Source organism: Mauremys mutica, chromosome 24 (genome assembly GCF_020497125.1).
Source record: "Mauremys mutica isolate MM-2020 ecotype Southern chromosome 24, ASM2049712v1, whole genome shotgun sequence".
In the NCBI taxonomy this organism is placed as follows: domain Eukaryota; kingdom Metazoa; phylum Chordata; order Testudines; family Geoemydidae; genus Mauremys; species Mauremys mutica.
Window position 1 is genome coordinate 17,540,048 of NC_059095.1, and position 13,847 is coordinate 17,553,894.

The window sequence follows — 13,847 nt, forward strand, 5'->3', positions numbered from 1 at the left end:
GGGGCACTTGGCATTGGCCATTGTCAGTAGACAGGATACTGGGCAGGATGGCCTTTGGTTTGACCCAGTATGGCTGTTCTTATATTCTAACCTAAATGAACCCAAAGTTATGGAGACAGATATGAGTCAAGGAAGCCAGTAGAGTATCAGAAGCCTGGAAAAATCTCTGCCTGGATGGGCTCAGGTGTTTGGTTACAAGCTGAGGTGGTTCAAAAGTTTTGGATTTTTTTTTTAATCAGAATTTTTTTATTGTTTCTTTAAACAATCAAACACAGCAAGCAGCAAATATTTGGCTACACACTTCTGAAACCTCAAACCATGTTGAGGTTTTGGCAGACTAATTTCAGCTTTTCAATTAAAAAAAACACAACAAATTTTGAAGGAAAGCACACATTGTCCGTGATTTTTTTCTGCTTTTTAAAAACCCCTAGTTTTCGATCCAGAAAAAGTTTTGATGGAAAATATTTGTCCAACCCTTTTAATGAGCTTTAGTGCCTTTTAGCACTAGCTGATGCTGAGAACCAGTGATACCTTGTAAAGAAGTTTTCTCAAAACTGGGTTTGTGCCAAAATGCGGAAGGTTTATTTTTCCCAGGGGCGCCTGTGGAGGGGAGCAAGTGGGGCAATTTGCCGTGGGCCCCGCAAGGGCCCCCAGGAGAATGTAGTATTGCAATTTTTTTATAGAAGGGGCCCCCAAAATTTCTTTGCCCCAGGCCCCCTGAATTCTCTGGGCGGCCCTGGCCATTTTGTACGTTCAGCCACTGCCAGCTGAAAACCAAACATCACATCACTGGGAATAATCTTAGGCCTTTGTCAGACAAGGTCAGAGAGCTGCGTACTTGCTAATCAGACTGGGAGGATGGGCCAGAAAGTTATGGAAGAGTGAGTGGAAAGCAACCTTGGTTTTAGGTGCCCTGACATGTCGCCGTTATGGATGGAAATACTAGAAGTGTTTTGAGATACCGAGCAGTTTGTTGAAATTAGGAGAATTGGTGACCCAGTGGAGGTTGTTATGCTGACCCACTAGGAGTCACTATAGGCTGTGTGCTTTGTTAGAGGAGTTAGCTATAAAAGATTAGGTGAAAGTGAATACCTCGGAGCAGCCCGAGGGAGCTTTTCTCTGCGCAAGGAGCTGACATCTAAACTCCCCATCAGCTGGATGGAAAGACGGCCCCTGGAAGCCAGGCCGGTGATTACTTAAAACCATCTCAGACTGTGGGTAACTATATCTGGGATGTCCTAGCCCTGCTGCTTATGTGTAGGGCTTAAATCCAACAACCTGTCGTTTTAGATAAGAGCACGCTTGCTTGTATTAACCATTTATCAGATGGAAATTGCTGTGCTCCCACTAATTTATTCCTGAAACTGCCTGGAGTGGAACAGTTAGTTACCCCTGCTTTGGGTTCTGAGAACCCCGGGTAACAAGCCCGTTTAAAGGTGAGGAATGTAAGGGCAGATAGGGATCAGAAGGAGTGAGGAGGGCAGGTGCAGGAGGAGACAAGGCCAAGGAGACAGTCCAGGGGCTGAAGGTGGAGGGAAAAGTGAGGCCTCTGATTTAGGGTAGGGAGGCAGCACAGGAGGGGGGAGGCGAAGCAGAGGGGCAGCAGGTAGGGCACATTCCAGCTGGGACCCGGAGGTGCTGGGAGGCTGTGCACAGACTGCAGAGCTCAGACCCTGCTGGAAGGTTGAAGTGATCCAAGGCCTCTGGCCATAGCACTCACCTGGCCTCACAGAATTTTGTAGTCAGGCTGGGTTTGTCCTGGTTCCGCCGGTATCGGAACCACCTCTCCACCTTTCTGGTGGGCAAGTCACACTGCTTGGATAAGCTGATCAGTTCCCCCTGGAAAACAGCCAAGGAATCTGGATTCAGACTTGTAGCGTCACAGATTTTAAGGTTAGAGGGACTGCTGTGATCATCTAGTTCAGTGGTTTTCAACTTGTGCTCTGCAGACCCCAGGGGAGTCACAGACTATGTCTAAGATTTCCAAAGGGGTCTGCACCTCCATTCGAAATTCTTTAGGGTTCATAAATGAAAGAAAGTTGAAACCATTGATCTAGTCCAACCCCCAAGCCACAGACCCTCACCCTGTAAGCTCGGCATCAAGCCCATACCTCTGTCTGTGCTGAAGTGTATCTTTTAGAAATACATCCAGGCTTGGTTTAAAGGCTTCAAGTAATAGAGAATCCACCACATCTTAGGTCACCCAGTGGTTACTTACCCTCCATTGAAAATTTATGCCTTATTTCTATTTGTCTAGCTTCAATTTCCAGCCTCTGGGCCATGTTATTGCTTTCTAATTCTCTAATTTGTTTCAGCACCTCTTTACAGCACCCCTCAATCCCTGGCAGCACTTCATCTTTATAACTGACACAAGCATACCTCCAAACTCAATTGCGTTGAGGTGGTAGGCTCTCTTTCCCTAGTGAGCCTGGGGCAGAGGGTGGGTGCTGCACCTGTCTACCAGGGCAGGGCCCCGTGGCTGTGCTGTTCAGGGTATCTGCCCCCTTGCAGAGGGGTAAAGGAGGCTGACCAGATAGCAAGTGTGAACAATCAGTACACCTTTCTGAAAGGGCCTGGCCTGCCAGGGCTCTCAAGCTGTTTCCTTGATCAGCAACCCCTTCTTCCAGGAACTGGGGAGCTCTGTGTTGCAGTCCTGCCCCATCACAGTGCCACCCAGCCCTGCGCTGGGCCCACCCATCTCCAGGCTGGATACGCCTCACAGATGCACAAGGTTGCTCTTTAATGCCTTCCTGACATGCAAAGCCACCATTAGCGTCTCTGCGATGTCCTTCTCCCTCATGGTCCCTTGAGCTCATCGATTCACCTGCAGGTTTTCTGCTTCTGATAAACCTAATGAACATATTTGTGTTGATACCTTTAGCTATTTGCTCTTCAAATTCATTCTTAGCCTCCTCCTCTCCACTATATATTTCATCTGCCATAGCTGATTCCTTTCTATTGGCTGGATTTCCATTGTTGTGTCAGATAACCTTCTGAGTCCTGCCATTTAACCACACTGGGGGGAATCCAGGCATACTGAAGGCAAAGGGAGTTTTGCTGCTGACTTCAGGAGAGCCAGGATTTCTCCCATTGTTTACCTTTTGCTTTCCTGTTTCTTTTCTTGTTCAGGGTCTCTATGCCTCTGAGGCTCTCTTCTGGCTGTTTATTTTGGACCCAATCTGTTACAAAGGGCCTTTTTCATTCTGCATCTGAAATGAAACCTCAGCACTTCCAATTGCTAGCAGGGGAAGGCTGGCCAGGTTACTGTGGATCAGGAGTTCTGCATTCTGTTCTGGACTTTGTCACTGGCTTGCTGCATGACTTTGTCCTGGTCGCTCAGTCCTCTGAGCACCTGCGGCATGGTGGGGATCATGCTAGGGTACCAGGAGGTAAAACACATCCATGTGGGTGGTGTGCTTTCTCATAGGAAATGCCAGATTGAATCAGTCCCCGGGTTCATCTAGTTCAGTATCTTGCATCTGAGAATGGCCAGATCTTGAGGAACACAGAAGAAACCCCACAACAGGCAGGTGTGGGATAATCGCATTCTACACAGGTCACATGCTAATCCCTCATAGATTGATTTAAACCCCAAAGCATGAGGTTTCAACTCCCTTCCAATTCTCTCCTTGAGAGCAGGAACAACTAGAACTCTGGATACTCTGTCAGAACCTTCAGCTGTTGGAGAACTCTGCCCAGCAGTAAAACCCATGCCAAGAGCACTGTCTCCTCATCTCCTGCCGGGAAATCCCACAGTTTCATATTGGGTGTGTGATGATGCCGAGGACACAGGCTTGTGGTACCTGCCAGTAAGACCGATTCCAAACTCACAGGCTTCATAGCAGCACACGACACCACTGAGCAGTGTAGCTGTCGAGCGGAGTCTGCAGGCTGAACTAGCTGGGCTGCAGTAACTGTCAGAGTCTAAGAGAGCCTGCCTTGTCTTGCGGTGTCTGACAAGTAATGTAGAAATACACACAAAGAGGCCATGTTTAAAGGCAGATGAACAAGGAGTCAGGAGTTGACATCTGAACAGGACATTTTTCTTTTTGGGGAAGCAGTGCCCTTGCCCCTGGAGTTTTGGAGAGAGTCTGGCATCCTCCTCATAACTCCCCTAAGCTCCAGCTGCCTAATGCACCAGAGCAGTCGCCTCTTGTGTGGAACTGGGAGCTGCTTCTGATGATGCTTTTAGAGGTGCTGGGTGCTCCCAGCTCCTACTGCAGTCAGGGAGATACTCAGCACCTCTGGGGACCTGGCTGCTTGGCTGAGGCTCTAAACATAGATGGAATTGCTGAACTTTATGCTGCCAAATTTGAGAACTTTGGCCAGAAAGTTTAGTTCAATGAAATTCCAGCTAGACAGTGATAAGAAGGAGCCCAGGGACAAGGGGCTGGCAGAGGGAGAAGGAACTCACCTCCTTTGGATCCTTGCTGCGAGTAGCGTAGAAGCTTTCCAGCGCAGGATTGGGTGGAGCGTTCAATCTCACCTTGTCCCTCAAACCCAGCTTTCTGCTCAGGGGCCGGGCTATGAATCTGCAAGAGACCCCAGCAGGGTTCAGTCAAGAGATGATTATTATTGCCTTACAGCTCCCAGAATGTCTTAGCTGTTCTCCAAGGCACCCCCCAAAAAGTTTACAATCCAACCAAAGACAGCACATAGCATGCAGGTGGGGAGGGAGAACGTAGGCCCGGGGCACAACAGAAACATTCTTCCCAGCCCTGGTCTTCGTGCCAGGGACACTATCAATCTGATAGCTAGTAACAAGGAGTTTGGGGTAATACCCCAGTCCTGGAGTCCCTGTGCAGGTCTCACATTGAAACATGCGAGAGAAAAACATCTTTTTAAACAGGAAAATATGTTTGTGAGGCCACAGGCAGGGGGTTGAGAATTCAATGTCCCCATTTTTTAAATTCTTTCTCTCTTTTTGCAGCTGGAAAGACCCTCATAAACACGAGCAAATGATGAACAAACAGGGGACATGAGACACTGACTAGATATCAAGTACAGACAACCCCTTTTCTTTAATAAGGCATTGAAAACCCCAGGGGCACTAAATGAACTGCCCCTCCCTCCCAAAGGATGATGTGTTCCCAGGTAATTAGCACTGTATAGTCATACATTTTCCCAGGTGCGCATGTGCCTCCCGGGGGGAAAAAAGGCAGAGTCCCTGCCTGAGGGCTTATCACTAATGCTGCAATATCAAGTTCTCAGGAGAACTTGATCTGCACATGCAGCAGAAGCAGCAGGAAGTTTGTGCCCAGAGTGATAACAGCGCCTCTAGATTATCTGTCAGATCAGAGATGATTTGTAATCAGTGTTAAGCAAACAGTTGCAAAACCCAGGAGCAATGCAGGATGGTGGTTAGAGCAGAGAACAGACAGGTCTGGTCTAAACAGCAAACTGTCAGGAGCTCTCATCTGGCTTGACAGAGCCAACTTCTCCTTGATCCTCTACAGGGGGATCTTTGCACCAGGTTTTCCTGACATGAGACAGACACTGGATAGTGTGCTTGCTTCTTACCAAACCAGAGAAAGGGCCTGGTGCATGGCTGCCCTGCAGCCAGGTTTCTCAACTTTACCAGACTTTGCAATGTTCTGCAGCTCAGCCTCTTCTGCCTAAACCAGGTGACAGTCCATGGTGGAGAAGAAAGAATAAGCTTATTCAAGTATCCTATAGTCTAGGGGACAGTGCACTGAGCTTGGAAGCAGGAGCCACGAATTCAAATATCAGAGAGGGAGCCGTGTTAGTCTGGATCTGTAAAAGCAGCAAAGAGTCCCGTGGCACCTTATAGACTAAGGTGCCACAGGACCAATACGTCTGTTAGTCTATAAGGTGCCACAGGACTCTTTGCTGCTTTTACATGAATTCAAATCTTACCTCTGCTGGCTGTTTCTATATCTGGGCACTTCAGAGCCTCAGACCTCTATCTTAGGAGGCAGTCACACTTCTACTTCACACATGTGTTAACAGAGAGGTTGCACAAAGTCACTTCAGGAAGGTCTGGGAGTAGAGCTCCTGTCTCCAATATGGCATACATAAAGCTCATCTATCCAGCCCCACTGCCTTCTGGAATGTGACCCATCTCTGTGTTTGCCTCTCTTGTCTGTACCCCCCTGGCTAAACCACCCAGGATTCCTGATCTCCAAAACTCCACTGGTGTCTAGCAAACCGCTGACATTTCTCCTAGTGGCTGTTCCATACAGAGGTTAACAGCCACTCCTTTAGCTCAAGTGGTAGAGGACTGTGTGGTGGAGCTGAAAGTCCAGGTACAAATCCTGCTGAGTACCCATGTAAGGGGCTGTTTTTCTAGAGTCCTTTTCAAAAAACAGAGTGAAAGTGTCCTTCCAACAGACACTTAGAGAGAGGCAGAGCCAGGGCCGGGTCCAGAGCCCAGCGGGGCAAGCACCCGTCTGGGGCGGCCCTTTCCCGGGGGGGGCGGCAGGCTGGGCCGGCGGACCTGCCGCAGTCATGCCTGCGGGAGGTCCACCGGAGCCCCGGGAGCAGCGGACCAGCCGCAGGCATGACTGCGGAGGGGACGCTCGGCCGGCGGCTCCAGTGGACCTCCCGCAAGCATGACTGCGGACGGTTCGCTGGTCCCGCGGCTCGGCTGGACCTCCCGCAGGCATGACTGCGGCAGCTCAACCGGAGCCGGCGGACCAGCGAACCGTCCGCAGCTGCGGGAGGTCCAGCCGAGCCGCGCGACCAGGGGACCCTCCGCAGTCATGCCCGCGGGAGGTCCGCTGCTCCCGCGGCTCCGGGGCGCCTCCCGGGCATGACTGCTTGGGGCGGCCAAATTTGTAGAGCCGCCCCTGGGCAGAGCAACCAAAACCTCAGTGTTCTACGTCCTGATCATGTGTCACACAATTGTATTACTCATGTCACACACCAGCGGGTTTGGAGGGTGATAGATAAGCCTCTACCTCCTCTGTGCATAGCCACCCCAACAGTAACCCTCCCATCCCCAGGGTGATTGCTGTGCATGGGCAACGGGGTGTCAGGGATGGGGCAGGGCAGGTGCTTTGTATGGGGAGTGGGGGAAATTAGGGTGTCAGGGATAGGAGGGGGCAGGGAGTGTGCTCTGTGTGGGGAGATTGGGGTGTCAGGGATAGGAGGGGGCAGGGCCAGTGCTCTGTATGGGGAGTGGGGAGGTTGGGGTGTCAGGGATAGGAGGGGGCAGGACGTGTGCCCTGTATGGGGAGGTTGGGGTGTCAGGGATAGGAGGGGGCAGGGTGTGTGCTCTGTGTGGGGAGTGGGGAGGTTAGGGGGCAGGGCATGTGCTCTGTGTGGGGAGTGGGGAGGTTAGGGGGCAGGACGTGTGCTCTGAGTGGGAAGGTTGGGGTGTCAGGGATAGGAGGGGGCAGGGTGTGTGCTCTGTGTGGGAAGGTTGGGGTGTCAGGGATAGGAGGGGGCAGGACGTGTGCTCTGTATGGGGAGTGGGGAGGTTGGGGTCTCAGGGATAGGAGGGGGCAGGGTGTGTGCTCTGTATGGGGAGTGGGGAGGTTGGGGTGTCAGGGATAGGAGGGGGCAGGACATGTGCTCTGTGTGGGGAGTGGGGAGGTTGGGGTGTCAGGGATAGGAGGGGGCAGGGCCAGTGCTCTGTGTGGGGAGTGGGAAGGTTGGGGTGTCAGGGATAGGAGGGGGCAGGACGTGTGCCCTGTATGGGGAGGTTGGGGTGTCAGGGATAGAAGGGGGCAGGGTGTGTGCTCTGTGTGGGAAGGTTGGGGTGTCAGGGATAGAAGGGGGCAGGGTGTGTGCTCTGTGTGGGGAGTGGGGAGGTTAGGGGGCAGGACGTGTGCTCTGTATGGGGAGGTTGGGGTGTCAGGGATAGGAGGGGGCAGGGCCAGTGCTCTGTGTGGGGAGTGGGGAGGTTGGGGTGTCAGGGATAGGAGGGGGCAGGGTGTGTGCTCTGTATGGGGAGTGGGGAGGTTGGGGTGTCAGGGATAGGAGGGGGCAGGACGTGTGCTCTGAGTGGGAAGGTTGGGGTGTCAGGGATAGGAGGGGGCAGGGTGTGTGCTCTGTATGGGGAGTGGGGAGGTTGGGGTGACAGGGATAGGAGGGGGCAGGGTGTGTGCTCTGTGTGGGAAGGTTGGGGTGTCAGGGATAGGAGGGGGCAGGGTGTGTGCTCTGTGTGGGAAGGTTGGGGTGTCAGGGATAGGAGGGGGCAGGACGTGTGCTCTGTATGGGGAGTGGGGAGATTGGGGTGTCAGGGATAGGTGGGGGCAGGACGTGTGCTCTGTATGGGGAGTGGGGAGATTGGGGTGTCAGGGATAGGAGGGGGCAGGACGTGTGCTCTGTGTGGGGAGTGGGGAGGTTAGGGGGCAGGACGTGTGCTCTGAGTGGGAAGGTTGGGGTGTCAGGGATAGGAGGGGGCAGGGTGTGTGCTCTGTGTGGGGAGTGGGGAGATTGGGGTATCAGGGATAGGAGGGGGCAGGGCCAGTGCTCTGTGTGGGAAGGTTGGGGTGTCAGGGATAGGAGGGGGCAGGACGTGTGCTCTGTGTGGGAAGGTTGGGGTGTCAGGGATAGGAGGGGGCAGGACGTGTGCTCTGTATGGGGAGTGGGGAGGTTGGGGTGTCAGGGATAGGAGGGGGCAGGACGTGTGCTCTGTATGGGGAGTGGGGAGGTTGGGGTGTCAGGGATAGGAGGGGGCAGGACGTGTGCTCTGGATGGGGAGTGGGGAGATTGGGGTGTCAGGGATAGGAGGGGGCAGGACGTGTGCTCTGAGTGGGAAGGTTGGGGTGTCAGGGATAGGAGGGGGCAGGGTGTGTGCTCTGTATGGGGAGTGGGGAGGTTGGGGTGTCAGGGATAGGAGGGGGCAGGACGTGTGCTCTGTGTGGGGAGTGGGGAGGTTGGGGTGTCAGGGATAGGAGGGGGCAGGGTGTGTGCTCTGTATGGGGAGTGGGGAGGTTGGGGTGTCAGGGATAGGAGGGGGCAGGACGTGTGCCCTGTATGGGTAGGTTGGGGTGTCAGGGATATGAGGGGGCAGGGTGTGTGCTCTGTATGGGGAGTGGGGAGGTTGGGGTGTCAGGGATAGGAGGGGGCAGGACGTGTGCTCTGTATGGGGAGTGGGGAGATTGGGGTGTCAGGGATAGGAGGGGGCAGGGTGTGTGCTCTGTATGGGGAGTGGGGAGGTTGGGGTGTCAGGGATAGGAGGGGGCAGGGCGTGTGCTCTGTATGGGGAGTGGGGTGGTTGGGGTGTCAGGGATAGGAGGGGGCAGGGTGTGTGCTCTGTATGGGGAGTGGGGATATTGGGGTGTCAGGGATAGGAGGGGGCAGGGTGAGTGCTCTGTATGGGGAGTGGGGAGATTGGGGTGTCAGGGATAGGAGGGGGCAGGGTGTGTGCTCTGTATGGGGAATGGGGAGGTTGGGGTGTCAGGGATAGGAGGGGGCAGGGTGTGTGCTCTGTATGGGGAGTGGGGAGGTTGGGGTGTCAGGGATAGGAGGGGGCAGGGCGTGTGCTCTGTGTGGGGAGTGGGGAGATTGGGGTGTCAGGGATAGGAGGGGGCAGGGTGTGTGCTCTGTATGGGGAGTGGGGAGATTGGGGTGTCAGGGATAGGAGGGGGCAGGGAGTGTGCTCTGTATGGGGAGTGGGGAGGTTGGGGTGTCAGGGATAGGAGGGGGCAGGGTGTGTGCTCTGTATGGGGAGTGGGGAGGTTGGGGTGTCAGGGATAGGAGGGGGCAGGGTGTGTGCTCTGTGGGAGTGGGGAGGTTGGGGTGTCAGGGATAGGAGGGGGCAGGGTGTGTGCTCTGAGTGGGGAGTGGGGAGGTTGGGGTGTCAGGGATAGGAGGGGGCAGGACGTGTGCTCTGTGTGGGGAGGTTGGGGTGTCAGGGATAGGAGGGGGCAGGACGTGTGCTCTGTATGGGGAGTGGGGAGTGGGGGGTCAGGGTTAGGAGGGGGCAGGGTGTGTGCTCTGTGTGGGGAGTGGGGAGGTTGGGGTGTCAGGGATAGGAGGGGGCAGGACGTGTGCTCTGTATGGGGAGTGGGGAGGTGGGGGTGTCAGGGATAGGAGGGGGCAGGGTGTGTGCTCTGTATGGGGAGTGGGGAGGGTGGGGTGTCAGGGATAGGAGGGGGCAGGGTGTGTGCTCTGTATGGGGAGTGGGGAGGTTGGGGTGTCAGGGATAGGAGGGGGCAGTGAGTGTGCTCTGTATGGGGACGGGGGCGATTGGGGGGTCAGGGATAGGAGGGGGCAGGGGGTGTGCTCTGTATGGGGAGTGGGGAGGTTGGGGTGTCAGGGATATGAGGGGGCAGGGTGTGCTCTGTTTGGGGAGTGGGGAGGTTGGGGTGTCAGGGATAGGAGGGGGCAGGACGTGTGCTCTGTATGGGGAGTGGGAAGGTGGGGTGTCAGGGATAGGAGGGGGCAGGACGTGTGCTCTGTATGGGGAATGGGGAGATTGGGGTGTCAGGGATACGAGGGGGCAGGGTGTGTGCTCTGTATGGGGAGTGGGGAGATTGGGGTGTCAGGGATAGGAGGGGGCAGGGTGTGTGCTCTGTGTGGGGAGTGGGGAGGTTGGGGTGTCAGGGATAGGAGGGGGCAGGGTGTGTGCTCTGTATGGGGAGTGGGGAGGTTGGGGTGTCAGGGATAGGAGGGGGCAGGGTGTGTGCTCTGTATGGGGAATGGGGAGGGTGGGGTGTCAGGGATAGGAGGGGGCAGGACGTGTGCTCTGTATGGGGAGTGGGGAGGTTGGGGTGTCAGGGATAGGAGGGGGCAGGGTGTATGCTCTGTATGGGGAGTGGGGAGGTTGGGGTGTCAGGGATAGAAGGGGGCAGGGTGTGTGCTCTGTATGGGGAGTGGAGAGGTTGGGGTGTCAGGGATAGGAGGGGGCAGGGTGTATGCTCTGTATGGAGAGTGGGGAGGTTGGGGAGGTTGGGGTGTCAGGGATAGGAGGGGGCAGGACGTGTGCTCTGTGTGGGGAGTGGGGTGGTTGGGGTGTCAGGGATAGGAGGGGGCAGGGTGTGTGCTCTGTATGGGGAGTGGGGAGGTTGGGGTGTTAGGGATAGGAGGGGGCAGGGTGTGTGCTCTGTGTGGGAGTGGGAAGGTTGGGGTGTCAGGGATAGGAGGGGGCAGGGTGTGTGCTCTGTATGGGGAGTGGGGTGGTTGGGGTGTCAGGGATAGGAGGGGGCAGGGTGTGTGCTCTGTATGGGGGTGGGGATTTTGGGGTGTCAGGGATAGGCGGGGGCAGGGTGTGTGCTCTGTATGGGGAGTGGGGAGGTTGGGGTGTTAGGGATAGGAGGGGGCAGGGTGTGTGCTCTGTATGGGGAATGGGGAGGTTGGGGTGTCAGGGATAGGAGGGGGCAGGGTCTGTGCTCTGTATGGGGAGTGGGGAGGTTGGGGTGTCAGGGATAGGAGGGGGCAGGAAGTGTGCTCTGTGTGGGGAGTGGGGAGATTGGGGTGTCAGGGATAGGAGGGGGCAGGGTGTGTGCTCTGTATGGGGAGTGGGGAGGTTGGGGTGTCAGGGATAGGAGGGGGCAGGGTGTGTGCTCTGTATGGGGAGTGGGGAGGTTGGGGTGTCAGGGATAGGAGGGGGCAGGGTGTGTGCTCTGTATGGGGAATGGGGAGATTGGGGTGTCAGGGATAGGAGGGGGCAGGGTGTGTGCTCTGTATGGGGAGTGGGGAGGTTGGGGTGTCAGGGATAGGAGGGGGCAGGGTGTGTGCTCTGTATGGGGAGTGGGGAGGTTGGGGTGTCAGGGATAGGAGGGGGCAGGACGTGTGCTCTGTGTGGGGAGTGGGGTGGTTGGGGTGTCAGGGATAGGAGGGGGCAGGGTGTGTGCTCTGTATGGGGAGTGGGGAGGTTGGGGTGTCAGGGATAGGAGGGGGCAGGGTGTGTGCTCTGTGTGGGGAGTGGGGAGGTTGGGGTGTCAGGGATAGGAGGGGGCAGGACGTGTGCTCTGTATGGGGAATGGGGAGATTGGGGTGTCAGGGATAGGAGGGGGCAGGGTGTGTGCTCTGTATGGGGAGTGGGGAGGTTGGGGTGTCAGGGATATGAGGGGGCAGGGTGTGTGCTCTGTATGGGGAGTGGGGAGGTTGGGGTGTCAGGGATAGGAGGGGGCAGGACGTGTGCTCTGTATGGGGAGTGGGAAGGTTGGGGTGTCAGGGATAGGAGGGGGCAGGACGTGTGCTCTGTATGGGGAATGGGGAGATTGGGGTGTCAGGGATACGAGGGGGCAGGGTGTGTGCTCTGTATGGGGAGGGGGGAGATTGGGGTGTCAGGGATAGGAGGGGGCAGGGTGTGTGCTCTGTGTGGGGAGTGGGGAGGTTGGGGTGTCAGGGATAGGAGGGGGAACTAAGTGTGCTCTGTATGGCGAGTGGGGAGGTAGGGGTGTCTGGGATAGGAGGGGGCAGGGTGTGTGCTCTGTATGGGGAATGGGGAGATTGGGGTGTCAGGGATAGGAGGGGGCAGGACGTGTGCTCTGTATGGGGAGTGGGGAGGTTGGGGTGTCAGGGATAGGAGGGGGCAGGGTGTATGCTCTGTATGGGGAGTGGGGAGGTTGGGGTGACAGGGATAGAAGGGGGCAGGGTGTGTGCTCTGTATGGGGAGTGGAGAGGTTGGGGTGTCAGGGATAGGAGGGGGCAGGGTGTATGCTCTGTAAGGAGAGTGGGGAGGTTGGGGAGGTTGGGGTGTCAGGGATAGGAGGGGGCAGGACGTGTGCTCTGTGTGGGGAGTGGGGTGGTTGGGGTGTCAGGGATAGGAGGGGGCAGGGTGTGTGCTCTGTATGGGGAGTGGGGAGGTTGGGGTGAAAGGGATAGGAGGGGCAGGGTGTGCTCTGTGTGGGAGTGGGTAGGTTGGGGTGTCAGGGATAGGAGGGGGCAGGGTGTGTGCTCTGTATGGGGAGTGGGGTGGTTGGGGTGTCAGGGATAGGAGGGGGCAGGGTGTGTGCTCTGTATGGGGAGTGGGGATATTGGGGTGTCAGGGATAGGAGGGGGGGGGGTGTGTGCTCTGTATGGGAGTGGGGAGATTGGGGTGTCAGGGATAGGAGGGGGCAGGGTGTGTGCTCTGTTTGGGGATTGGGGTGGTTGGGGTGTCAGGGATAGGAGGGGGCAGGGTGTGTGCTCTGTATGGGGAGTGGGGAGGTTGGGGTGTCAGGGATAGGAGGGGGCAGGACGTGTGCTCTGTGTGGGGAGTGGGGAGATTGGGGTGTCAGGGATAGGAGGGGGCAGGGTGTGTGCTCTGTATGGGGTGGGGAGGTTGGGTGTCAGGGATAGGAGGGGCAGGGTGTGTGCTCTGTATGGGGAGTGGGGAGGTTGGGGTGTCAGGGATAGGAGGGGGCAGGGTGTGTGCTCTGTATGGGGAATGGGGAGATTGGGGTGTCAGGGATAGGAGGGGGCAGGACGTGTGCTCTGTATGGGGAGTGGGGAGGTTGGGGTGTCAGGGATAGGAGGGGGCAGGGTGTGTGCTCTGTATGGGGAGTGGGGAGGTTGGGGTGTCAGGGATAGGAGGGGGCAGGACGTGTGCTCTGTGTGGGGAGGTGGGTGGTGGGGTGTCAGGGATAGGAGGGGGCAGGGCCAGTGCTCTGAGTGGGGAGTGGGGAGGTTGGGGTGTCAGGGATAGGAGGGGGCAGGGTGTGTGCTCTGTGTGGGGAGTGGGGAGGTTGGGGTGTCAGGGATAGGAGGGGGCAGGACGTGTGCTCTGTATGGGGAATGGGGAGATTGGGGTGTCAGGGATAGGAGGGGGCAGGGTGTGTGCTCTGTATGGGGAGTGGGGAGGTTGGGGTGTCAGGGATAGGAGGGGGCAGGGTGTGTGCTCTGTATGGGGAATGGGGAGATTGGGGTGTCAGGGATAGGAGGGGGCAGGACGTGTGCTCTGTATGGGGAGTGGGGAGGTTGGGGTGTCAGGGATAGGAGGGGGCAGG

At 56.6% G+C, this 13,847-nt stretch overlaps 1 protein-coding gene across 1 annotated transcript in view; it reads right to left on the reverse strand.

The window, feature by feature from the left end:
* LOC123355918 (ceramide synthase 2-like) overlaps nucleotides 1-13,847 on the reverse strand; it is a 95,680-nt gene that overhangs the window by 34,553 nt on the left and 47,280 nt on the right. Inside the window, exons 3-4 of the mRNA XM_044998783.1 lie at nucleotides 4,415-4,532; nucleotides 1,721-1,839 (exon numbers count right to left, since the gene is read on the reverse strand). Of these exons, the coding sequence (XP_044854718.1) occupies nucleotides 1,721-1,839; nucleotides 4,415-4,532 (237 nt within the window). The remainder of the gene's footprint in view (nucleotides 1-1,720; nucleotides 1,840-4,414; nucleotides 4,533-13,847) is intronic.